Source organism: Coenobita brevimanus, chromosome 103 (genome assembly GCF_032717465.1).
Source record: "Coenobita brevimanus isolate Jiangsu-jjx chromosome 103, ASM3271746v2, whole genome shotgun sequence".
In the NCBI taxonomy this organism is placed as follows: Eukaryota; Metazoa; Arthropoda; class Malacostraca; order Decapoda; family Coenobitidae; genus Coenobita; species Coenobita brevimanus.
Window position 1 is genome coordinate 30,397,622 of NC_137056.1, and position 27,043 is coordinate 30,424,664.

Genomic DNA, 27,043 nt, shown 5'->3' on the forward strand with positions numbered 1-27,043 from the left:
AGTATGGAAGTTGAAAAACCAAAAAGTAAGGGATGCCTTCTCAAGTGAGATCAGTAGAGTGGTGGCTGAACAGGGAGCTGTTGACAGAGTATTAAAAAACAGTATCGAGGGTCTGCCAAGACATAAGGTACATGATGGTGGGATGAGGGGGTTGAAGTTGTAGTTAAGGAGAAAAAAGTTTTTTCTGTGACTGAAAAAGGGTTGATAACAGAGGAATAGTTGAATGCTAAACATAGGGCAAGAAAAAAGATACAAAGTATTGTACAAGCTGGTAGGCGACGATGGCCAGCTCTAGGCGTACCAAGGTCTGTCAGCAACCAGAAATGAGTTTCAGTATGAAGTCACTTCAGTATAGGAGTACTGAAGGACAACATTCCACCCAAGAATTATGGCCCTACTTAATAATCTTCAGAGCCTTAGCATTTCGCATGAACGTAGTTGTGATTTTAGCTATTTTCACCGTTTCCACATTTGGTGACCTTTGACCCCTGACCTGGCCAATGTAGCACATAGGTGTACAGTAGAAAGTTGTAGTACTAGTCAGTGTCTGTAAGCATGCAAAGTTTCATTCAATTCCATCAAGCTGCTGGGGATCTAGGGTAGCATTTTTGAAAACCGGTACTGGTTGCTAGGGATGATGAGGCCAATCTTTGGATAGTTGCCATGCAAAAACTAGAGAAGAGAGAGGCAAATGGATGGCACACTTCTGATAGGGAATAACCTTTAGATTATGCCTTAAGAAGTCAGAGCTTCCTACACCCATTAGTAATGCTTCTACAGCTCAAAACATGAAAAATGCGAAAAAGCATTTTTGCAGCCTCTGCTAGACGGCGAGTAGGTGCCAGGCATCCTAAACCTTGTGGACACAACTGTGTCATAGGTTGGTCATTGTGTCAAAGTTTGGTCAGAATTTGTTAGTTCTGAATGGTAGAAGTGCCTGCCACAATTAAACAAGAAAGAAAGTAAAAAAAAAAAGAAGCCAAACAAGAAAACCTGACCAACAATATGGGCAGCATGAGCTGGCCAACAGGACAAAATCTGAGTCTCAGAGACCATTTCCTGGATAACCTAAATAATGCTGAAAGGAAGAATATGGCATTTAAGGTGGGAAATTTGATGAAGAGGGAAACAGGGATATGTTTGAGCAGTGTGTGAGGGATATATTTGAGCAGTGTTGAAGGAATGGTGGTGGTAGACAGTGAGAATACTAAAGATACGTGGAGAAAGCATTATAACTGGTTGCTAAATGGGGAGTTTGACGAGAACAGGGAAGGTTTAGAATCAGCAGATCCAGTGTTTGGCCCTTGGCCTTTGATTGATGCTGCCTTTGTGAGCAAGGCAATAGACAGGATGCAGTTGGGGAAGGCAGCAGGCATGTCTGGGTTGACTGCTGAAATATTGAAGACCTCAGGGGATACAGGAGTGGGTTTAGTTACTGATTTGGTAAATATGATTATATATATGAGTGTCTTATCCCAGATGACTGGCTGAAGAGTGTGATTGTAAATGTATACAGGACTAGTTGTAAGGAAGAGGTCAAGTATATTGGAACTCTGTCCAAGGCAGTCAGGGATATGGGTAAGGTGCTGTACAAGCTGATGTAGGTCATTAAGGATAGAAATGATTTAGGCTTGTTCACCAGGTGGATAAGTGGAAGGAGAGAAGAGCCAAAGTTGGTGGTGAACATTGAAATCTCCTAGAATGGACATTTCAGAAAAAGAGGAGAAACAGATAGGGTTTGTTCCATTGTAGATGTAAGATAATCGAAGAATTTTTCATAGTCAATAGAATTAGGGAATAAGTAAACAGCACAGATATATTAAATCAGAGAATGACAGGAAAGCCAAAGCCAGAGAGTAGGGAATTCAAAAGAGTCAAGTTCAGGAACACAATAAGTCATTGCGTATGTATGCACATCAGCCACCTTTGGCTTTGAAATGAATATAGAGAAAGTAGGAAGATACAGAAAAGGGTTTGCTGTCATTTGCCTCGGACAGTTGAGTCTCGGTAAGGAAGAGATGGTGGGATTTAGAGGAGGAGAGGTGGTGCTCAACAGAGAGAAAGTTAGAGGAGAGGCCGTGACTGTTGCAGAAATGAAGAAGATGTGAGTCAGACAGTGGTTCCAGGCAACTCGTTGAGTCATCACAGGGAGAGGGGTGAAGGTAGGGGAGGACTCTGAGGCATGGTTATTAGATATCATTTTGATTTTCTGTTGTAAATTTTGAAAAGGAAGAGTAGTGTGTAATGTGCATGTAGTTCAGTGTTGACAGTTAGAGAAACTTGTTCTTAAGAGCTTGCTGCCCTACTCTTTGTCTTACTGAAACACTGAAAAGTTCAGCAAAGGGGGATGGTCAGGAACTAGTCCCAAGGGCTGATGAAACGGGAGCTCCAGCTCTCTCTGTCATCAGCTTTCCATCATCCTTGGGAGTACTGGTTGGTCTTTCTTGGCATTGGCCAGAGGAAAGTAATAAAATATTGTTCAGCTGTAGATATTAATGGAGGTACAGTATTTCAAAATCCCCTTCAGCCCAAGGATTGTCTCCTAAGCTCAGTCAAATTGCCTGGTGCTGGTCAGAATATAATATTTTAAAAAATAAGATATTCTTGCTCAGAAGGAGTTAAATTTGGCGGTTATCATCCACACTTTGAATATACCATACCTGGAATATTTAGCATCAGCAAATGTTGTTCATAGAGCAACAAAGGTCAGAGCAATTAATGCATGGGTAGTATCTTTGGATGAGGGTACTAGACAGTAGTTATGAATACTATGACTGTTGAAGTGTTTATGTACCCAAATTATGTAGTTAATCCCATTGCCACACACACGCACACTTTTGAACCAAAAATACTCACTTGTTGAACCAAATTGTCAGTGGCCTGGACAAAAGCAACTCTGATATTGACCCTGCTGTCTTAAATGTAGTTTACACTGTTACTCTTAAGCTACACTCATAACTTGAAATAAGGCTTCTCATATCAGCCAAATAAAGCAGTGTTTGATGTAAAGTAACTCCTCTAAGAAGACCCCTATCACCCAAATAAAGCAGTGTTTGATGTAAAGTAACTCCTCTTAGAAGACCATAGTACTGTACTGAATTTTTTACAGTTGTGTCGTGATGCCAATCTGGTGGGTGTTACCTGCGCCCTCATCCATGATCTTCTGTCACCCAGTAACAAAGGTCAGTCAGGAGTTGTTGTTGATATTGTTGATCAGCCTGGATCATGCCTGGCCCAGCTGACCCATTGATGCAGGTAAGTGATTGCACCTACTGGGTTATCCCATATTAGGAGGAAGAAGTGAATCATCTGCTTATTATTCTTGCATCTTGATACCCACAATGATAAGAGACCCTGCCTCCTCTTTTTTTTATTTTTCCCATCTTCGTGTATAACTAATTTTCTTCTTAAGTCAGCAAGCCAGTCAATATTGCTACCTGTCCCTGGACCCCAATTGGAAGATTGCCCTTCTGTTTCTCTGACCCATATAGGCTAGCATAGGAGTTATGAGGAAGAGATGAAGGGAAGTGGACAAACTCTTAGCATCTACTGTAGACTTGTTATAGACTCCAGTAAATCTTCCATCATTCACTGAATACTACTTTCAGTCCTCTGTCTCCTGATACATGGAGAAATTTGAATTTCATGTGGACTATCTATCTATCTATCTATCTATTGTCAGACGCCTCAATCCCGTTTGGGGTGGCCACAAACAAATCGCCTCCAAGTCGCCCTGTCCCCTGCCATTTCACTGCCCTGCTCCCAACTCACACCCCCCTCTCTCATATACCTCTCCACCCCATCCCTCCATCTCATCCTTGGCCTCCCCCTCCCTCTTCCCCCCTCCACCTCACTCACATACACTCTCTTCGTCAGTCTTTCACCCTCCATCCTCTCCACATGGCCAAACCACCTCAGTGTGTTCCTCATAACGCTTCCTATCACATCCACATCCACACCACAACGCTCCTTTATATCCTCATTCGTCAGCCTGTCTCTCCACGTGACTCCACAAGCTCCTCTTAAATAACTCATTTCCACTGCTCTCACTCTTGACTTGTGTCCTTCCAACAATGTCCAAGCTTCACTTCCGTACGTTAGAGTCGGTATCACAATACTGTCATGTAGTAACTTTTTCACTTCCATGCTCACTTCCCTGTTTCTTATCAATGCTTTCAAGGAACCAGCAACCTTTCTTCCCTGCTGTACCCTTTCAAGCACTTCACCCTCCAAACCTCCATCCTTACGCGTCACACTACCCAAATACTTAAACGTACTCACATTTTCCAATTCCTCACCATCCAACCTCGCTGTACATTCACTAACTTCACCTCTCTCAAAGACCATCACTTTACTCTTCCCTACATTCACCTTTAGGTTCCGTTTCTTACACACTCTCTCAAACTCATCCACCAAGCCTTGCAGCTCCCCTTCGTCTTCACTCAACAACACAGTATCATCTGCAAACAACAGTACAGGGAGTTTCCAAACACTATCCTCTCTCACCAGGGCCACTCCAACGTCCACTACTCTACCTTGTACCTCTTTTATTACCCCATCCATGTACAGATTGAACAACCATGGAGACATGACACATCCCTGTTTCAAACCAACTTTCAAAGAGAAAAATTCACTTAGTTCACCATCCACACGCACTGCAGCCTTCGCACCATCATACATACTCTTCACAGCATTCAACAACTTCCCATCTACTCCATATATTCTTAACACTTTCCACAATCCTTGTCTATACACCCTGTCATATGCTTTCTCCAAATCCATGAAAGCTGCATACAACTTCTTTCCCTTCTCTAGAAACTTTTCCACTAAAGATCTAAGAATGAATATCTGATCTACACAACCTCTTCCCTTCCTAAAGCCTCCCTGTTCTTCTCCAACTAATTTCTCTGTTCTTTCTCTAACTCTGTCTATAAGTATCCTACCATACACTTTTCCTATTATATTAAGAAGACAAATGCCCCTATGATTACCACACACTTCTTTTTCCCCTTTTCCTTTGTACAAAGGAATAATTATACCTGACTTCCAATCCTCCGGGACTCTACCTTCCTCCCAGGCCAATCTGCACATCTTCCACATCCATTCTACTACTATCTCTCCCCCATGCTTCAGCATTTCACCACACACTCCATCAATTCCTGGGGCTTTCCCGATTTAACTTTCTTCATTGCTTCCACAACTTCTATCCTACTGATTTCTTCCTGTCTTCTCACCTCCCTCCTTCTCCCAGCCATTCCCCAGCCACTTATACTCGCATTACTTCCATCCTCTACATTCAACAATTCCTTAAAGTGTTCTCTCCATCTGCTCACTTTTTCTCCCTTCTCCACTAGTAATCTACCATTTTTATCTTTCACTCCCCTGCTAACTTCACTTCCACCCTGTCTTACTCTTTTCACTTCTCTCCAGAACATTTTCTTACAGTCCCTCCACTTTACACTCAAATTCCTTCCAAATTCCTCATCCACTCTCTTCTTACTCTCTCTTACTAATCTTTTCACCTCTCTCTTTCTTTCCACATATAACTCTCTCTTCCGCCTCTCAACTTCTTCCACGCCCCTATTTCTCATCCATTCATTGTATGCTTTCTTCTTTTGTGCCACAGCCTGTTTCACCTCTTCAGTCCACCACGCTGTTCCTTGCACCCCCCTCCATCTTCTCTTCCTTCCACACACCACATCACATGCTGCACATATTTCTTCAGTAAATATCTTACACACACCTTCCACGTCTCCCATCTGCTCCAATTCATATTTGCCCAATCGTTCCTCCACTTCTCTCCTATACTCTGCCTTTTTCTCATCCTCTTGTAACCTCTCCACTCTCCTTGCAACTACTCCTTCCTCTTGTCTTTCCCTTCTTCTATTCCTCCATCTTACTTGCATCCTAATTTTGGCCACCACCAAGTAGTGGTCAGAAAGTCCACTCCCCCAACCTTTATACACTCTTGCATCCTTTACACATCTTCGCATCCTTTCATCCACACACACACAATCATTCATTGCCTTCCTTTCATTCAGTTCACCACCCACCCTTCTCATCACTCGCCATGTATACCTATGGATCATTTTATGCCTGAAGAGGGTATTGGCTATCACCAACCCCCTCCCAGCACAAATGTCCACTAATGCACTCCCATTCTCATCTATCTCACCCCACTCGCCAACTATTCCATCCACCTTCACATTACCAACTTTACCATTCATATCACCAATCAAAAACACTCTCTCATTCCTTCCAAACTTTTCCATGCACACTTCCACATTTGTCCAGAACTCTTCTCTCACTCTTCTAGCATGATCTTGCGTTGGCGCATACACACACACAGTCGCCCACATTTGTATTCCAACTTTCAACTTTACCCACACAATTCTTGACCCAACTGATCCATACTGTCTTATGCTCTTCTTCCATCTTTTACTCACAACTGTTAGGCTGAAATTCATACTTTTTTTTATTTCATTTACATGATTCTTTCATGGAAGGACTGAGTTGAAGCAAGAGGATGGCCTGAGGTGTGGAAGGAAGAGAGACTTGCAGACAACTTTATTCATTTTATGAGAGACTTTTTTGAGCTGCAGGAGTACTGTCTTCATTAACCCCTTCTCTTCAAGAGATCTCCCATAAACTTGATTTATTTGTTCTTCATAGGCAATAATAAATTACACCATGCATCTTCACAGAAAGGGTTACAAGAAAGGTGGGTGTTTTAGGATAAGTACAGTGTACCTTACTTTACAAGTGTATTAGTGAGAAAAGTGGGGGAAGGGAAGAGAGTTGAAGTTTTGACTATGGGGGGTTCATATTTCCTGGGTAAAGTCATGTAGAGTTACTGATAATAAATTAAAATTAGAACATAATGTTAAATGAGTAGGTGGTGAAAAACTGCCTCCTCTCATTCATATTCATTTTACTCCCTTCCTCCTTTTCTCCAACCTTTTGTTCCTTTTTGTCACTGTCATTCCACAAATTCATTGCTGTAACAGATCCAGCTTTTTGTATTGAACTTGAGATGAATGAGTCAGATCAGGAATGAAGGTAAGAGAGATGAGAGAGAGAGAGAGACGTACGTAATAGTTCTGTCTAGTGTACCTCACCACAATTTCATATTCTTAGTTTCTGATATTCAAATACAGTATCTCTATAGCACACCCTAGCAAGAAGAGAAATATTGACTAAATTTGCATTTTCCTCATTTTTAATAGTAATGTTGTATATGTATATGAATTATATAGCTCCCCCAGTTGATGTTTCAAGTCCTATAACAGCATTTTGAAGTCTGTTTATGGATTAGTGGTGCTCTGTCCAGCAGTTAGCAAGCATTATACTTAACTTTTCCTCAGAGAGGGATTCCCCTTAGTGTATGATATTATCTAAGGTTATCAAAAATAAAATATAAAACGTTTGGTCATACTGAAGAGATTAATGCTGTAATACACTGCACTACGAGAAGTGTCCCCTAAGCTGAGAAGAATAATCAAACTGTGACAGAATTTAAGTATTAAAGATACAGATGATTAGGCATTTGAGGTGACTAACTGCATGGCTCATTTCACTGGATATTTTGTTGATGGTTTTCCCATTTTTGTGCATTCCTTGTTTTTGTATCTTACCTCACATCATCCTTAGGTTAGAATGATGGTGATGATATTGATGATGGTGATGATGATGATGATAATGGTGATGACAAAAATAAAATATAAAAGGTGTTATAATGCTCCTTACCCCGGCAGGTGAGGTACGTCAGGCATTGCTGCAGCATTGTCTGGAGCTCAATACGGCTGAGATTATCTTCCGTGCCCTGAGGTCTTTGGCAATGGATGGCCTCCCTGCCCTTGACCCATGTGCACACCCCGCCTACCAAGTCATCGCTAAACTGGCAGCCAAGGGTTAGTGTGTGAGTGACAGAGTTTATAAGTATCAGTGAAAAGTACAGTAGGTGTAAGTGCCTGAGGCTAGGCTACCACAGTTGAGAACATTTTTATAGTGGATTAGCAGCCTGTGCCCTCAGTAGTAGTATATAACCATGTCAGACCTTCAGGTACCTTCTAGGTGTCTGAACTACAATTATTTGTCGATCACTTTACCACCACATCAACTGTGATGGGCATGTTCAAGCCTGATGAAGATTCCTAACCCTTTCCAGCTCAATTGATGACTTATTCATACTGGAAGGTCTGTTTAACTAGTATCCTAGGAGACTCTTTCCTGACTCATAAGTAAGGCTTACTGGGTTTCATACAACCATGATTTAGTACTGAAGGTGTGGGAGTGGCACAGTTCATGCACACGCATGGGATTGTCGTACACGACCACCACAGTTACCCGTATTGTATAAGTGAATTTTGTTGTCATTAACTGAAAATTGGATATAACTCTTACTTCATCATTCAGTCGATTTATTGCATGCCAAACTGTTGTATACTAAGTTGCGACTGTACGTCACTAAACATCTTAGAACAAACATCTGATCTATGCAGTCTCTTCCTTCATAAAACCTCCTTGTTTTTCTCAAATTAATTCCTTGGTTCTTACGCTAACTTTGTTGATTGGTGCCCTACTATGTATTTTTTCCTGTTACACTTAGACAACGAATACCTCAATGATTGTCACATTTTTCTATCCCATTTTCATTTGTATAGGGGAACAGTTAAACCTGATTTCCAATTCTGTGGGACCCTACCTTCCTCCCAGGCTGATATGCACATCTTCCATATCCATTCTATCACCAACTTTCCTCTGTATTTCAACATTTCACCATACACTTCATCAGTTCCTGAGGATTTCCTCATATTGACTTTCTACATTGCTTCTGACACTTTCATTCAACTGATCTCTTCCTCCCTACTCACCTCTCTTCTTCTCCCAGCCACCCCCCAACCACTTATGCTTCCAGAACTTTCTTTCTCTCATCTTATCATTCATAAATGCTCCAACATGCTTGCATGCATCAGCTTTGGTCACCCAGTGACGGCTGTCCATGCACTCAATCTCTAACAGCCTCCCTTTTCAGTCCATTATCCCTAAGGTCACACTCAGTAACCTCATCCCAAGTCTTTTGGTCTGCCTGTCACAGCCTTACCCTTGACATTCATACCCCTCACCTTTCACACCCAGTTGTTATCTTCGATCCTCTTAGCATGCCCAAACCATCTCCATCTACATCTCCCCATCACAAAACCAATTTTCTGTAACTTTTCTGGATATAATAGCAAAAAGAACATAGAAAAGATGTCTTAAAGTGAGTCTTTACTGTATGTACAGACTTCATTATTCCGTATTTTCATTCTTTATGCATGTTGATGACAGCCTTGTCTGCCAAGAGCATCCTAAATCTCCTTGCCCCTTGATGTGGGAAATTTAGAAAAGCACCTTCATCTGAACCATCATGGCCAGAGAGTCACATTTTGCTGGATGCCAACACATATTGCACTCCAGGGAAATGGATGTGCAGATGAGGTAGTGAGGGCATCAGCTAACCTAGATGCTTCTGTCAGACCTCTTCCGTACAGGGATTTCTTCCATGTGATTAAGGCTGGTGTCCAGGTCTTCTGGCAGCATGCCACGAATACACTTCCTGCTCCAGGCAAGCTGTTGGGGGTAATGGCAGTAGTTTGTCTATGGGCCTATACAACCATGCCCCGCCTCTGGGAAGTTGTCGGGTCTCACCTACAAATCGGTAATACAACAAATGCTTGATGCATTGCCATTGCCAGGAAGGAAGACCTCCTCCTTCCTGTGAAGACTGTCTGGTCCCATTGAATGTGTGATACCTTTTGCTTTAGTGTCCTGGTCTAGAGGATTCTTAATGTTGATACTACTCCAGGTTTGGGGTGGGAAATGGGTCGTATCTTCTCTCCTCAGTCCTTGGAAAGCAGGCATGTATGATGGGAGGACCCACCTTCTCGTTTGTTGAGGAAGCAAGCATCTTCAGTCGGCATTAATTTTTAAGCATAGTTTTAACAATAGTTCTTTTGTGCCGAGTTTCATTATGCGTCTTTGACATTTATATACAGTACGTATTTTAATGTTAGACAACTTTTTTTTACTGATTTATTATATATTTTTATACAAATGTCTGTATATGTATATATTTTATCTTCGTTCTTCGTTTAGGCACGTTGCTTGATAGCAGTGACCTCTGTTGTTATGCTGCCATGATCTTTTTAATTTAATGAATCAGTCAGTTAGGTACTTGTTGATATTTTAAAATGGCTACATGACTTTTCAGTGCAGTCATCTATTGACTTACAGCTGCTTTATTATTCCTCTCTTTTCTATCTTTTCCTTGTGTGCACAGACCCCAAGCTGGCAGTGAAGGCTCGGCTGGTAGGCGGGGTGAAGTTAACACACCAGCTGCTGCAGGCACATATGAAGACCACTGTACCTCTCCTGCCACTCCTCATGGTCACAAAGTACCTCGCTAAAAATTGTAAGTCAGTTATACACTTTGTATCTTAGTGTTTCAGAATAACAATAAAAGCCAATCCCATATTCCCTCTCTTGGAATGTAGGGACCCAAGGCTAAGCTACATTAGTCCAGACTATTGAGGGTAGATGACCAGCCTCCTTCACCTGGTGGCATTATGTGATTGAAAAAATCTCAGTCGCCTGTCAGGGATTGAACTCATGCATTATGCACACCTGTTACTAACTGAGGTGTTCGAGGGCCATTTTCACACTGTTCCCCAATTTTCGAGCGCAGTCATACATCCAAAAACACCTTTGGATTTCAGTCACTCTTAATGGATTTGAAGAGCTTACTAAATTGGGGACGTCTGCTTTTGTTTATACGGGGTTGTTAGTTATGGGCCGCCAAAACATGGTTGCAGTAAACTATTGGACTTTGATATAATACGCCTCGCACAACACCTTCTGTATGTTGAGAACACAGTACAGTAAACGAACCCTCATTTAACAAATTTTGGTTTTAATGTCCTCCTTGAGCTGGCCGAACGATATGGTCATTTAAGGAATTTTTGTTCAGTGAAAGAATGGACACCTGGGAAACACCGACCAGCATGATATCCCAACACAAGTGCATGCACATGCTTCTTCGCATCCCGTGGAACACCGCATCAGTGTCTGGGTAACCAGCATCATGAGAGGAGCCATAAATAGAGCATGTATTGAGAAAAAGATCCATTTAGACCTAGGTGTATGTTACTGTGTATGACTGTATGGCTGAACAATGCTCTACATTTGACAACATTTGTTCAGTAAAAGCCATAACGCCTGGGATATTACTGAACAGCATGGTGTTCGGCTTTAACGAATTGTCATCTTTAACGTCAAGGGTCTGGTACCAATTAGTTTGTTATATTAAGGGTGCACAATATCTAGAGGTTCGAGTGTGATGAATGTGGTCAGTGGTTAGGGTGGAAACCCATTTCACATATTGCCTACTATTATATTTAGTAGTGAAGACATTTATCTAAGTGCAGCAAAAATAAAGAATAAACAACAATATTGGAATGAAGAGGCAAACTAATGACAGCCTCCTTGAAGCTGAAATGTGATGAATGTTGAGTGTTTTAACCTGATAGCTGCTGAATTAGGTTTCTTGGTCTACCTCCCCATGCACAAAAAAAGATGTGAAAAAAAATTTTCTCAGAAATAATTTTTGCTCCTATGAAATGAAAGAGTTTATGGAATTATAGGAAAAACACATATGAGTTAATTACTTGCCTTATTTCAGCTGTGGTCAAGTAATGAAATTGTGCATCTGACCATTCCCCTCCATATTAGTAATAGGGAGATACTGAGGATGTGTGGGTGGTGGCAGGACATGTGGGTGGTAACGGAAGTGGCTCAGTTGAGATGCCAAACGGCATTAGAAATGCACCCATTAAAAAAAAAAAAAAATCTTGCTCATATGATGTATGCAGCAGTTACACATTTTCCATCATATGAAGTACGTAGCAGCTGTTGTGTTGAAAAAGGTATAAGTGGAATTAACCATGGAGAAGTAACAAATATATAATAATGTGGGAAATGAATTGGTTTGGATTATTACTGAGTACAGTCAGCCTTAATATTCGCAAGAAATAGGTTATAAGACGTGAATGGCTGATGTTCGCATATGTATGATGCCTGACAGAAAGAGTAATCTTATTCCCAAACATTGGTCTGATAGTCTGACCTTCCTCGGTCCGTAGTGGCTGCTCATCACTAATTTCTACATTTCATCATTTTAGCCTGACCTTACCCCAGCAGCTTAACAGGAAACCAACCACCTAAGGCTTGTTTAAGCTATTATTATTCATTAAAGGTGAGACTGAGTTGTGTAGATGGAAATGAGTAGAGACAAAAACAGGCAACTACTATATGTTGTGGCTTATAAGATGCTGCATTGTGTAAGATGCATCCTAATTTTGGAAAAGTAAGTCTAAGGAAATTTTTTTTTGACTCCTAACCAAAACCCACAAAAACCATAGCATGGTATAGTCACATTCATGTAAATGCACAGTCACTTTTCAATATCTCCATTCAGAACTATTCATCAGTCAGTACTGTTATTTCATTATTACGAAATATGAGAACTAAAATAGTGAGAATCAGTATCACAGTCATATGAACTATGACCTGAAGTTCCTGAAATTTGAAAGCAGGCTGGAAACCGCTCATCATACAGTGTATGGATGCTAGGTGGCAGAGCATGCATCCTTTGTTGGTTAGCATGTCAAGTGGCGTTGTGCATGGTGGTGTGTTTTTTATATCATTGTGTTGGGGTTAGTTTGCAAATTTTGTGATTAAAAAAATTGGGGATGTGAAAGAACAACATGCATCAAGTTTTGTGTGATACTCGGAAAGAACGCAACATAAACTCACAAAATGTTAAAGCGAGCATTTGGTGACAATGCTTTGGGGGTTACACAAATCTGCGATTGGTTTAAGCATTTTAAAAACAGACTAACGTCAGTGAATGATGTTGCACGTTCTGGTCATCCTTCCTTCAGTTCAACTCCTGGCAATTTGGCCAAAGTCCCTGCAACCATCCATGAAGATTGCACGAGGACAATCCGTGATGTTTGTAACAGTGTTAGCCTATGTGGAAATTGTTAATGCATTTTGTCTGGCAAAGTGAGGTGAAAACATCCAGACAAGTGGCACACAAACAAAAGGTGCTTCACCAAGACAATGCTCGCAGTTTTTGGCATTAAAAAAACATGCTGGTTGTCCCCCACCCCTGTATTCTCCAGATTTGACCTCCTGTGATTTTTTGCTCTTTCCAGAAATTAAAATCCAGTTGATAGGACTAAGATTTGACATCGTGGAGGATATCCAGGAGAAAATCGCAGAAGGTTCTGAACAAGCTGATGCTTAAGGACTTCCAGAACATGTTTTGATTGTGGGAGAAGCACTGGGATTAATGTCTGCATGCCCAAGGAGACTACCTTGAAGGGAACTGTGGTGATTAAGAATTGACATAAGGCTTTTTCTTTCTTTAGTGAAATTTCAGGTTGCACCTTGTACATTTAAACACTACAGATTACTTTTGTCCATCCTTCTGCATCTTTACTGAGTTTGAACCAGGTGGGTTTGTATTCACCTCTCAGTAACTCAGATCACCAGTATTCATCAGTCTACTGTATAAAAGTGAAAATCTGTCACACAGTCATATACAGCAGAAAGTGCTTCAGTCAGCCTTTCTCCCATGTTGAGCTTGACCCAGCTGGGTTTGTTCTCAAGTCACATAACATCAAGTAAAGTATCAGTATAATTCATGCAAAGAGAATATAAAATCACAAAAAAGGAAGACCAGTTGAAGGTTATAAACACATATTCATCCAAATAATCCACATTTGCCATGAGGACTTCCAGTTATATTCACCAGCAGACACCACGTGGTAGCAGTGATAGTATGTAAGCACAAGAATTGTGACTGTCCTTGAAGCTTTTCCTAAATTTTCGGAGTAACATTAAGGTGCATCTCATTTTTCAGTTTATCAACAGCTTTAGTTTAATTAAACTTTTTATTTTTAATTATATATTCTACCTGGGTTGGAAAAAAATCACATTTAAAAAAAAAAAAAAAAATGATTTTATTTTGTTTGTAAGGAATGAGAGAGTGTTTTTGATTGGAGATATGAATCGAAAAGTAGGGAATGTGAAGGTGGATGGAGTAGTTGGTGAGTGGGGTGTGTCTGCAGAGATGGATGAGAATGGCAGTGCTTTAGTGAACATTTGTGCTGGGAGGGGGTTGGTGAAATCTAATACCCTCTTTAAGCACAAAATGGTCCGTAGGTATACGTGGCAAGTGATGAGAAGGGTGGATGGTGAACTGAATGAACGGAAGGCAATGATTGATTATGTGTGTGTGTGGATGAAAGGATGAGAAAGTGTGTAATGGATGCAAGAGTATATATAGAGGTTGGGGGAGTGGAATCAAAGTCCAAAAAAAAATGGAGACAGGAGAAGGGAAGGACAGGAGGAAGTAGTTCTTACAAGGAGGGTAGAAAAATTACAAGAGGATGGGAAAAAGACAGAATGTAAGAGGAAAATGGAGGAGCGATTGGGTAATTATAGATTGGAGCAGATGGGGGATTTGGAAGGTGTGTGCAAGTATTCACAGAAGAAGTTTGTGCAGCATGTGAGGTGGTGTGTGGTGTGAAGAGAAGATGAATGGGGATGCAGGGAACAGCATGGTGGACTGAAGAGGTGAGAAAGGCTGTGGCATAAAAGAAGAAAGCATATAGTGAGTGGATGAGAAATAGGGGCGTTGAAGAAGTTGAGAGATGGAAGAGAGAGAGTTATATGGAGAGAGGAAGAGAGAGGTGAAAAGATTAGTAAGAGAGATTAAGAAGAGAGTGGATGTGGAATTTGGAAGGAATTTGAGTGTAAAGTGGAGGGAATGTAAGAAAATGTTCTGGAAAAAGGTAAAGAGAGTTAGACAGGATGCCAAAGAAGATACCTGGGGAGTGAATGATAAAAATGTTAGATTACTAGTGGAGAAGGGAGAAAAAGTAGGCAGATGGAGAGAACACTTTAAGGAATTATTGAACATAGAGAATGAAAGTAATGCAAGTATAAGTGGCTGGAGAATGGCTGAGAGAAGGAGGGATATGAGAAGAGAGGAAGATATTAGTAAGATGGAAGTTGTGGAAACAATGAAGAAAGTTAAAATGGGGAAAGCCCCAGGAATTGATGGAGTGTGAATGCTGAAGCATGGGGGAGAGATAGTAATAGAATGGATGTGGAAGATGTGCAGATTGGCCTGGGAGGAAGGTAGAGTCCCGGAGGATTGGAAGTCAGGTATAATTATTCCCCTGTACAAAGGAAAAGGGGAAAAAGAAGTGTGTGGTAATCATATGGGCATTTGCCTTCGTAGTGTAATAGGAAAAGTATATGGTAGGATACTTATTGATAGGGTTAGGGAAATGACAGAGGAATTAGTTTGAGAAGAACAGAGAGGTTTTAGGAAGGGAAGAGGTTGTGTGGATCAGGTATTCATTCTTAGATCTTTAATGAAAAATTTTATAGAGAAGGGAAAGAATTTGTTTGCAGCCTTCGTGGATTTGGAGAAAGCATATGACAGGGTGGATAGACAAGGATTGTGGAAAGTATTAAGAATATATGGAGTAGATGGGAAGTTGTTGAATGCTGTTAAGGGTATATATGATGGTGCTAAGGCTGCAGTGCGTGTGGATGGTGATCTGAGTGAATTTTTCTCTTTGAAGGTTGTGTTGAAATTGGGATATGTCATGTCTCCATGGTTGTTCAATCTGTACATGGATGGGGTAATAAAAGAGATACAAGGTAGGGTTGTGGATGTTGGAGTGGCCCTAGTGAGAGAGGGTAGTGTTTGGAAACTCCCTGTACTGTTGTTTGCAGATGATACTGTGTTATTAAGTGAAGACGAAGGGGAGCTGCAAGGCTTGGTGGATGAGTTTGGGAGAGTGTGTAAGAAATGGAATCTAAAGGTGAATGTAGGGAAGAGCAAAGTGATGGTCTTTGAGAGAGGTGAAGTAAGTGAATGTACAGTGAGGTTGAATTGTGTACATTTAAGTACTTGGGGAGTGTGATGAGTAAGGATGGAAGTTAGGAGGGTGAAGTGCTTGAAAGGGTACAACAAGGAAGAAAGGTTGCTGGTTTCTTGAAGGCAGTGATAAAAAACAGGGAAGTGAACATGGATGTGAAAAGTTACTACATGACAGTATTGTGATACCAACTCTAACGTATGGAAGTGAAGCTTGGACATTGTTGGAAGGACACAAGTCAAGAGTGAGAGCAGTGGAAATTAGTTATTTAAGAGGAGCCTGTGGAGTCACATGGAGAGACAGGCTGACGAATGAGGATATAAAGGAGCATTGTGGTGTGGATGTGGATGTGATAGGAAGCGTTAGGAGGAACACACTGAGGTGGTTTGGCCATGTGGAGAGGATGGAGGGTGAGAGACTGATGAGGAGAGTGTATGTGAGTGAGGTGGAGGGGGGGAGAGGGATGGGGAGGCCGAGGATGAGATGGATGGATGGAGTGGAGAGGTATATGAGAGAGGGGGGGTGTGAGTTGGGAGCAGGGCAGTAAAATGGTGGGGGACAGGGCGACGTGGAGATGATTTGTTTGTGGCCACCCCATACGGGATTAAGGCATCTGACAATAGAGAGATAGATATGTATACATATATGTATACATAGATGTATGTATACACATACTTGTTTGTATGCCAAGATCTCCAATCCATGTCTGTGTGCTTGTTCCTTTGATGCAGAGGATTATTTGGCAGTCATATAGGTTGATAGCTGCTGGAAGGCCCTAAACAGTATTCATTGTAATTCAGCATTCATTGGAATTTCTGTAATGTTTCACCTATGAAAAGGGATAAGGAGTACTATAAATCACTTCTGTACTTGTTAAGCCAATAGAAACAGCTCAGCATTCAAGATAAAGATATGGCTATATTAGGATAGATTAAAGTGGATGGAGTACAGCAGATTTAGGCTGATTGTCGGTGATTTATCTTCCATTGCACAGCCACCAATCAGGTGGTCCTGGGTCGTGAAGGCTGTGTCACCACCATTGTCACCATCCTCACCTCTGTCCCTAAGACTCACCATGCCAAGATCAAGTTCATTATGGAGATCCTAGCTCTCCTCACGAAGGCCAGTAAGTTTATAGTCATTATTGTTATGGTTTGGGTGTTGCTGGGTACTGGTGGTCATGTGTGTGCTTTTTTTTTTTTTTTTTTTTTTTTTTTTTTTTTTTTTAATAAACTTTCTTCAGTTGCATATTGCAGCATTTGTCCTAATGCTGTGATGATTAATAATTTCTTGTCATTATTTTTGCCATATACAGTAAGTTCTCTTTTTATGTTCAGTGTTCTTGTTCATTCTTTTGTAAATTGGAGTAATATTAACTGTTAGTTTCTGTGATACCTCACTGATATGCCAGATCTCTTAGTTTACAGCACTGAATTAATGGAAGACATCTGTGGCATATAACATTGACCACCTGTACTTTGTTGACCCAGAATCAGCTTGTTCTGTAATTTGTTTATGTATTTTGTCCTTGTCTGAAGTTGATGTTTAATGTGTGAGTTTTTGTTAAGCCTAGCAGTACTTAGAAGGAAATGCTGTCCCTTGAAATCTGATTTCATGATGATGACAGTATAGGGAGTATAGTACAGGGAGTCCCCTCTGAACAATTATGCAGTCAGTGATTCCTCACTGACAAATTTGTTATTTTTATTTTTCACCCATTTTCCAATTAACAACAGATTTATCTCACAATAAATGTAACTAAAGTTATACAGAAGCAAAACTTCATATTTGGTGGAGGTGCAGACAGTGGTGCAGCCATAGCACTATCAGTGGTTCACAGTAACAATTTTTAGAGTGCTCTTTAACACCCACAGGGCAGCCAAGGTGAAGCATGTAGTCCGTGTGAAGCATGACCACTTTAACCCGCGCCGTCCCGGTGACGTGAATTAACGCGGCAACATTGCAAGGTCCCTAATTTGCACAATTTTCAATATTCGCGAGTGATTTCGCGAGTGATTTTTGGCATGTATACATGGGACGCCTTCCTCTATTCCTCTACAAGATGCCAAGCAGGAACAATGCCTTACACCGCATAACCTCTCCCCCCCCCCTGCACGCCATTGCCTCGGCAATTCATCTGTTACCAGTGACCTGGCCAATAAAGACATTCAGGGCCAGAGTGATTCCCCAATCAATGACAATGTGGAGGACAAATTTACATAGCATTAGAGGAAGAAACAGTCAGAAATGATGATCAGGTAATGTGGGAAAAAAAAGGTCATGAATGGTGATGAGTTAGTGAGTGAAACAATGCTTATAATGCCTATATTACTGTTTGAAAACCAATATACTCTTGTACTACATATAAATTCGTACCAAGTAAATAAATAAATACTGTTTATGAGTGGATAAAATAGTTACCCTCCCATAGAACTCATTTTCTTTGGTGCCATCCTGTTAGAAAACCCAGTCAGGTAAGGAAGTATTCGTACCTAAATCCGGTATTTTAAACCTCAGGTGAGCGATTTCTCTATGAATTTTCAATGTTTCTCACCAAAAGCGGATGTTTGAGCCAAAAAAAAAAAAGGTCCAAAAATGTCGAGATGGGGCGGGTTAAATAATCTTTCTCACATGTGTGACTCATGGTTCTTGATGTCCTTGTCAAGGATTTTTTGTGAATAGTCCTGTGTTGTATTTAGGCAACAATGACTGGTAAGTGACCTCCTACTTCAGCACCAGTTGGTGCACTAGCCAAGAAAAAGTAGAAGACAGTCACTTTATCAATGTAGCTGAATATATTTTGGTGCAGGGAATGTAGTCAGGGTTTATCAGTCTATGCTCTGGGTCTTAGTATGTCAGCTGTGGGGACAGTTTTAAAGAATGCACCATGTCTGAGAGGGGCTGGTGAACTAGTGACTCCTCTTGATGCAGCAAGACTGAGTGGGAGCTGTGATAATGTGATGGAAAGTATGGAGCTGACTTTGGTGCTTTGGATCACAGACCACTTACAGAACCACATGCCTCTGTCTCTATCTCAGTTCCAAGAGAAGGGTCAGTGATTGTGGAGTGATCTGCAGGTTAAACTGCCTAGAATGATTTTTGGTGCTTCACTCAAAATGACTGAAACTTAATGAAAAGTTTAAGGGATTTAATAAGTACTGTATGTCCAGATCATCACACTATTTGTGTGATGAGGTTGCTGCTAATAAAATGCCAGAAATAGTGAAGAATGTTATTGAGGATAGTGGTTATTATGCAAAATGATTGTCAAAGAATTGTTTTGCAGTTGCTAAGTCACTCCATATGTTTGTTTGGCCTCATAGAGAAACAAGCATTACACCTGTTGCTTTCAATGTGTACTTTGCAAGTAAAGCACACTTTCTTTTTGTGTATTACAGTTTTAATTGTCAAAAGAATACATGATGTGAATACATATGAAATGAAAACTATGTTGCAATTACATTGTGTTGAAGACCTTCAAGATTATCAGAAGATATCAAATTACAATATATGCATATGTGCATAACACAGCCAGAACTAGTTGGAGTTTACAGAACATTTAGGAATGCATCTCAGTATCCAGTTAATTTGTATGGGAAAAATTGTCATTGAATGAAAATCCTGTTAAAGAAAGTATTTCAGCAAAATGCATCCCTTTTGTTTAAGGGGAACTCCCTGTATTGTGATATATATTGCTATGTGCAAATAATTTTACTTTTGTGTTTGTCTTGTATGTAAAGTAAATGATGTATGTACATTGCTTCATAAAGTTCAATTTTTAGAATGTCTACTGAATATCTTGACTCTTTGAAATGTTTCATCACAGTATAGTACTTTTCTTGTTTGGGTACCCATACTTCTTAATAATACCATTGTGTAGCTGTTATGTTACCTCTTTGTTTAATATTGTGTATATTTGTGTGTTTGTGTGCAGTGCTTGAGTACCTATTTGTGTCTGTTGCAAGATGATTCTTTGTACCATATATTGATTTATTTTTAGTGCCTATATTTGACGAATGGAAGCGCTGTTATAATGTAGATACAAAAGCACAAGAACTGTGTGAGTTTCGTGATTGTAATTGCTGTACTGTTCTGATTAGGACATTATAATTGAGATTATTTTGTCACTCCATGGGATAGTTGGCAGCACCTTAAAACAAGCAGGGCAGTCTGTAGTTCACTGGTGTATAATGAGGAATTCCATCTCAACTCAGCCAGGGTTAAGAAGAGAGGTGTTTTTTATTCTGAGTATAAGTAGGATCTGAGGTGTCCAAAATGTTTTCAATACCCCAGTTCAGTAGTAAGGGTAAGTTAATACCTACATCTCCATATTGGCACACAGCCTTACTTAGTAGGTATCCTAGTTTGAACCTCTGTCTTTATATTACCATTATATAATAATGCATCTTAGCATGTTTTATGTGTACATGTATTGGCCACTTCCATTGTATGCTCATATTTGTAGTGTGTGTACTGTACTCTATTGCAGTTCATCTCTGAGGTTGAGCTTCACTCTTGTGGCCAGTTAACTTCTTGTTGTTATTATTGTTATTTTTGTTGCTTTAAGTTTTCAAGGACCTAAGTCATATTTTGTGTGTTCCTAACAAACTTTTCTTATTATAGTATTCTTTTGCCTTAAACCAAGTTCCCTCCCCTTCCCCCCATTAGCAAGTATATGTGAGGATGCTTACCTTGTCAGCTTTAGGCTGCAGCCCCATTGCGTATCCTCTGTGTGCACTTTGTGCTTCCCCTAGTTAATATTTTGCTGCACCCGTAATGGGCTCAAATATAATGCTTGTCCATAAATGTCTCATTCACTTACTCTCTCACTTGCTTATCATAATCACTCATTGATTTGCTGTACCTTTTTCAAGAATGGGGTTCAGGCCTTTTGAGAGGGGCATTAGGAAAACATAGTTTTGCACAATGGTAGGTCTCCACCTGAGCCAGGTTTCAGACAGGATGGAGCCTCTAAGGGTGCCCCCCTTCTATGGGAAGGGAGCCAAACCCATTAGGTACAGCCATAGTTTTTCTTTATCTAAAAACATTAATTTTTGCTCACTGGTAGACCTTCATTTGGATCAGGGTTGCTGCCCTCAGGGGAAAGGGGTTACCTCTGGTGGTCCTGGCAGAAGCCATTGTGCACAGCCATAGTATTTACCTTTGAAACATGAAATTTTGCATATTGGTAGATGTTCATTGATAGAAATGTGACAGTGTGAAGGATGTAAGTGGTAGATTATTAACCCATGGTGATGAAGTAAAGGCCACATGGAAAAAATATTTTGAAAGTCTGATGAATGAAAATGGACAGAGCAGAGCAACTGTAAATGATTGGTTTTGGGACATACAGAGAAGGAATGCAGAACCAGGAAATGTGACACTTGCAGAGGTGACGAACACTGTGAAGTGGCTGAAAAATGGGACAGCAGCTGGGGTTGATGAGGTGTATGCAGAGATGATTAAGTGTAATGGAGAGAGTGGAATGAAGTGTGTATTGGAGATATGCAATAAGGCATGGATGAGTCAAACTTCCAGTAAAGTAAAGGGCTGTGATTGTACCCCAGTACAAAAATAAAGGTGAGTGAAGTGAGTGCAAGAATTATCGTGGCATAAGTCTGTTGAGTGTTGTAGGGAAGGTATATGGAAGAATTATTATAGAGAAAGTAAGAGAGATGTCAGAAGACCTAGTGGGTGACAAACAGGGTCGTCTTAGGAGTGGCAGAGGATGTGTGGATCAAATATTTGCAATGAGACAGATAGTAGAGAAGGCTTATGAGAAAGACTGTTAGGTGTTTATGCCATTTATGGAACTGCAAAAAGCATACGACAAAGTAAACAGAGAAGGATTGTGGAAGGTTTTGCTCATGTACGATGTAGATGATAAGCAGGTAGGTGCCGTTGAGAGTTCATATGATGGCAGTGAGGCATGTGTAAGGCTAAATGGGCATCTAAGTGAATGGTTCACAATCAGTGTGGGTGTGCAACAAGGTTCTGTGATGTCCCCATGGTTGCTTAGTATATATATGGATGGGATGATGAGAGAAATAAAGACACAACTGATGGTTAGAGGGATGGCATTGGTAATGAATGGTGATGGATGGAATATCTCAAATTTGATGTATGTTGATGATGCAGTAAGTGGTAGGTGGGGGTGCTCACCATCCACTCACTCAGTGTAGTGCTGCTTTGGGCATTTGTCCTTTCCTCTTTTCCATCCTTCCTCCTCTGTCTTTCTTTCCTTCATTCTTTCCTCTTTCTTCTACCAGTGGGTGACTTTGCACTCCCTCTTCTGTCTTTCTTTCCTTCACTCTTTCCTCTTCCTTCTGCCTACAGTTGGCTCTACACTGAGTGTCAAGCCAAGTGTTTTCCTGTACACCAGGAAACCATTTACTATGCTGGGTGATAACCATATAACAAAATTATGGTGCCTGGTGGTTTAGTGGGTAATTATGTCGCTCCAGTCGGATTGAGCCTGTGTAGGTTTATATCTAAGGGGTGGTTGGGGTTTCTTGCTCACGTAATGCCACTCAGGAATGAGTGAGGCTGGTCACCTTCATCTTAAATGTCAGGGCCAACTTGCCTATCCCCAGGCTATTACGCTTCCCATGGGGCGGCAACGGATTGGATGATGGATGGATGATGCAGCGCTACTTGCAAATACCGGACAAGAGCTTTGTAGACTAGTGCAGAGTTCTGTAGTTGTCTGTGAACATTGTGCCTTGAGAATAAATGTAGAAAAGAGTAAAGTGATGGTTATTGAGAGAGAGGGTGATGCCCAGTGTGATGTTACAACTAATAGAGAGAGACTAGAATTGGTGAGAGTTCAATTACCTGGGTACAGTGATAGAAAAGAGAGGAAAATGTGCAAAGGAAGTGGAAAGCAGAGTGACACAAAGAAAAAAAGTGGCTGGTGCTATGAAGGCCTTGATAAGAAACAGAGACTTGAGTGTTGCAGCTGCACAAGGCTTACATGAAGGAGTGTTAGTGCCAGTTATAACATACGGGTGTGAAACTATGGTGTGGCATGAAAATGAAAAGCCAAGAGTAAGAGCAGTGGATATGAGACTGCTGAGGAATGTATAGTATGTGGAGTACAGAGAGTGGATAGGTTATGGAATAATGTGATTCATGAAAGATGCAGAGTGAGGAAGTCTGTGGACACCAGAATCAGAGAGAGTGTACTGAGATGGTATGGTCATGAGCAGAGAATGAATTATTGTAGAGTGGTGAAAAGGGTATATCTGAGCAAATTTGTAGAAGGAAAGAGTCGAGGTAGACCAAGAAGAAGGTGAACGTATATGGTGGATAAGTGTGTGAGGAAGAGACGCATGGAAGTTGGTGAAGCTAAGGGACTAACAAGAGATTGAGCTGGCTGGATGAACTTTGTGTGAAGAAGCACATGACCAGGAATTTGGCACCCCTTTTTAACGTGACAGCGTTCAGATTGACTGTATCGGATAAGCATATGTGAAGCTACAGAACGTGTTGAAAATTTTTAGCCTGTCAGATGGAGCCACAACTCCTTGGGCTTTATTGATGAGTGGATGGAAGAATGGCCCATTGAATTGGGCAAACTTTGGCTATCTGGACATTGCTACTCCTCACCCTGCCCTAGGGTGGGAAAGGGGGTCCAGATGATGATGATGATATATATATATATGTGTGTGTACATATATATATATATATATATATATATATATATACATATACAGTATATATATATATATATATATACAGTAAACCCTCAATATAACGAACTAATTGGCAGGAGGGGTGGGTCGTTATATCCGAAAGTTTGCTATATCTGATGGTCGTTATTAACCAAGGGATTACCGACCCTAGGTCGCTATATCCGTGGAGTTGTTTGGTCCTACTTGTGCAACCACAACTCACTCTATGAAGTTTCACATGGAGAATTCAATGGTTTATGTAGTTATACAATATATGTACAGTAAATACCATCCTGTATGAAGTTGTACATATAAATACAATGCCTGTAATGCAATGATGTACTGTTACAGTACACTTACCATGCCAGGGAATGAACTTCCGCCGGATATAGCAACATTTGGTGGCTGTATCCAGCGAAAGTTCGCTCTGGAAATGGTGGGTTGTTATGTCCGAAGTTCACTATGAAAAGGTTCATTATATCGAGGGTTTACTGTATACAGTATATTTTAGCCAGGATGGAACTTTCAGTTTTTGGCTCTCCCTGGTAAATAATTACTTTTTTTTATCTTTGTAGTACCAGTATTGCATTGGTGGGTGTAGCTGTCAAAGGTATCCTTTATCTTGCACACACGAGCTTCAGTTGACTAATGAATCCAGTGCATAATGGTTGTTGAGTCTAGTAAATTTATTGTTTACACAACTGTAGTGCAGTTAGAGCATAGACTATACATATGACACTGCCATGATAATGTTTGCATGCTTTCCCTTATTCTGTTGCATTTCCTACCCTTTTGGTGTCCTTCACCTCGTTTGCATTAACTCAGTAGTCAGTTTTATCATTATTATGGCGTTCACCATGCACTCACTCAGTATACTGCTGCTCTCAGGTGATTGCCCTTTCCTCTCATCCTTCCTTCTGTCTTTCTTTCCTCTTCTGTCTTTCTTTTCATCATTCTTTCCTCTTGCTTCTGTCTGTGGGTGGCTCTCCACTGAATGACAATCCAAATGGTTTCCTGTACACCAGGAAACCATTTGCTGTGCTAGCTGGTAACTATATAACCAGATTATGATGCCTGGTGGTGTAGTGGGTAATTGAGGCGCTTCAGTCGGATTGATCCAGTGCAGGTTTATATCCCAGGGGCGGTTGGGGCTTATTGCTCGTTTAATGCCACTTAGGGATGAGTGAGGCTGGTCACTGTCATCTTAAATGTCAGGACCAACTTGCCTAGCCCCGGGCACCTAAGCTCGTCATGGGGCGACGTAGGATTAGGTGATGATGATAAATTCAGTTTAGGTGGACAGTAATATTTAATTGTTCTTGCCCCTGGCTGTGTTTAAGTGAAATTCTTCACTCACACTGTACTTGTGTGCAACAGAATGGGAAAGAGCTTCCTCTTGTTTCTTTCACCCCTTCAGTAAGTTGATGTACTTTTAATACAGTATTTTCCATGCTTCTGGTTTGCAGTTAGATGCAACTTGGTTAAGACCTCTTAGTGAAACTGTGAATTGAGATCACAGGTACAGTAAGACCTCACTAAACGGACCAACTGGGGCCCAAGCCATTTCAAAAAACGCAAAATTCCGATAAAAGCAACATCCGGACTTCCCCCTTCTAACCCGGACTTTTTGCGATATATCAGACATTAGTCCAGATCACACAAACGGTTTTTACACTGTTTTGACTACCATTGAGGTACTGTACTGTGTTATAACTTCACTACATTAATCAGATGGTATAATAAATATAACAATACTCTACTGTACACTGATAAACATGTCTTTTATTTACCTTATTGTGGTGAACATACCTGAAGTGGTCAGGCAGTCCAGACTTCTTCTGGCTTTTTCAGACTTTTTCCGATATATAGGAATTTAGTCCGGTAGCTCCTCGAGTCCGATAAAGGCAAATTCCAGTCTATTGAAGTCTGTTGTATCGAGGTTTTACTGTATTTCTAAATTTGAAATTCTTTTGCAATGATGGTCCCTCCTGATCTGGATGAAATCATCTAGAAGTGGCAAGAATACACCAAGAAAAACACTTTTAGAGTGAAGGGGTTAAGGTGCCTGCACACTCTCCTAATGGAGGAAAAAATGGGTTGTCATACTGCAATTTGCAGCTCCTAAAGTCTATCTGATCTCTGAGAAGAGAGGAGTCTTAAGACTGTAAAGCTGGCAGCTGATTAACTGTTGCAGCGGTGTCTGATTCCTTTCTGTAATAATGAAATAATTCATATATTTTTTGTAAGGGTTACAATAATGTTTTTAACAAAAAAAATGCTAAAATAAAATATATAAAGATATTTGTATAGAGTATATAGAACCTCAAGGCATTAGAAAGCTTATCAGATGGCCTAGATATGTGTCAACTTTTAAACTCCTCTGCCAGATCAGCACTGTTGCTCAAATCTTTTTTAGTTCCTTAATTTTTCCCATATTTTGAAGAAGAAAGATAAATAAAAATCAGTACAGTGACAGTATTTAAAAACTCATTTATTCATTCATTCATTCATTGCCAGACGCCATGTATCCCAGACGGGGTGGCCAAGGGCTTAGAGTTAATTGTTTTACAGGGAGGGGCACTAATCCTCCACCAACCCCACTTGATGTAGGGATGCCAACAGCATCTGGTGTTCCCAGGCGGTCACCCATCCAAGTACTAACCAGACCCAACGTTGCTCAACTTCGCTGATCGAACGGGAAGCGGTGTACTCAACGTGGTATGGCCGTTACGATATTATATATACCTAGAATTTTGATGAATGATTGGTAGACATGAGGTGGGCCATTCACAGGAATGGCAGCCAAAAGAGGCAGGAAGTATGAAGTTGTTCCAAGGCAATATCTTCACAGATTTTTCCTCTCAAGCTCAGCCCATGTGATCTCCATTCAAATTTTTGATCAGTTTTCAAGTGTGCCTGGCTTATATCAGCTGTTACAGGAGAGAACAATTAATGTAGCCAAATCACACTCAGTTGAAGAATTACATAATACATTTGAACATTTACATGGTAGACTACAAAGTACAGTACATACTCCTCCAGTGCATAACAGTAGAATATCTCTCTCTCTCAGTACTGGGATACTGGGAAATTAGGAGGTATGAAAGTCCGAGTTGGATTGAGAGTTAAGGATAGGGAACAAAGTGGGAAGAGGAAAGGTATGGATCAGTGCTTGTTGTTCACAGAGGCATCATTCAGGAAGGGGAGGCTAAAGAGTATAAAATCATAGTACAGTCAGTCTCTCCTGTAAGTTTGTTACAAATGAGGGTTACCTGGGAAAGCAAGAAAAATCCTGGGCCCCCATCGGCAGAACTCACCTCTGACTTTCTATGGTTGTCTCTATTGCCAAGTGGAAGGGCTACAGTCCCT

General features: G+C 40.7%; 1 protein-coding gene and 1 non-coding gene across 2 annotated transcripts in view; one reads left to right on the forward strand and one right to left on the reverse strand.

Annotated features, from left to right (window-relative positions):
- Positions 1-27,043, forward strand: part of LOC145415663 (cytosolic carboxypeptidase 1-like) — a 340,545-nt gene that overhangs the window by 64,803 nt on the left and 248,699 nt on the right. The window contains exons 2-5 of the mRNA XM_080284878.1: positions 3,110-3,182; positions 7,755-7,910; positions 10,322-10,453; positions 16,996-17,127. Of these exons, the coding sequence (XP_080141004.1) occupies positions 3,110-3,182; positions 7,755-7,910; positions 10,322-10,453; positions 16,996-17,127 (493 nt within the window). The remainder of the gene's footprint in view (positions 1-3,109; positions 3,183-7,754; positions 7,911-10,321; positions 10,454-16,995; positions 17,128-27,043) is intronic.
- On the reverse strand, positions 26,288-26,406 carry LOC145415864 (5S ribosomal RNA). The gene has a single exon (XR_013900168.1). It is a non-coding gene; the product is annotated as a 5S ribosomal RNA (ribosomal RNA).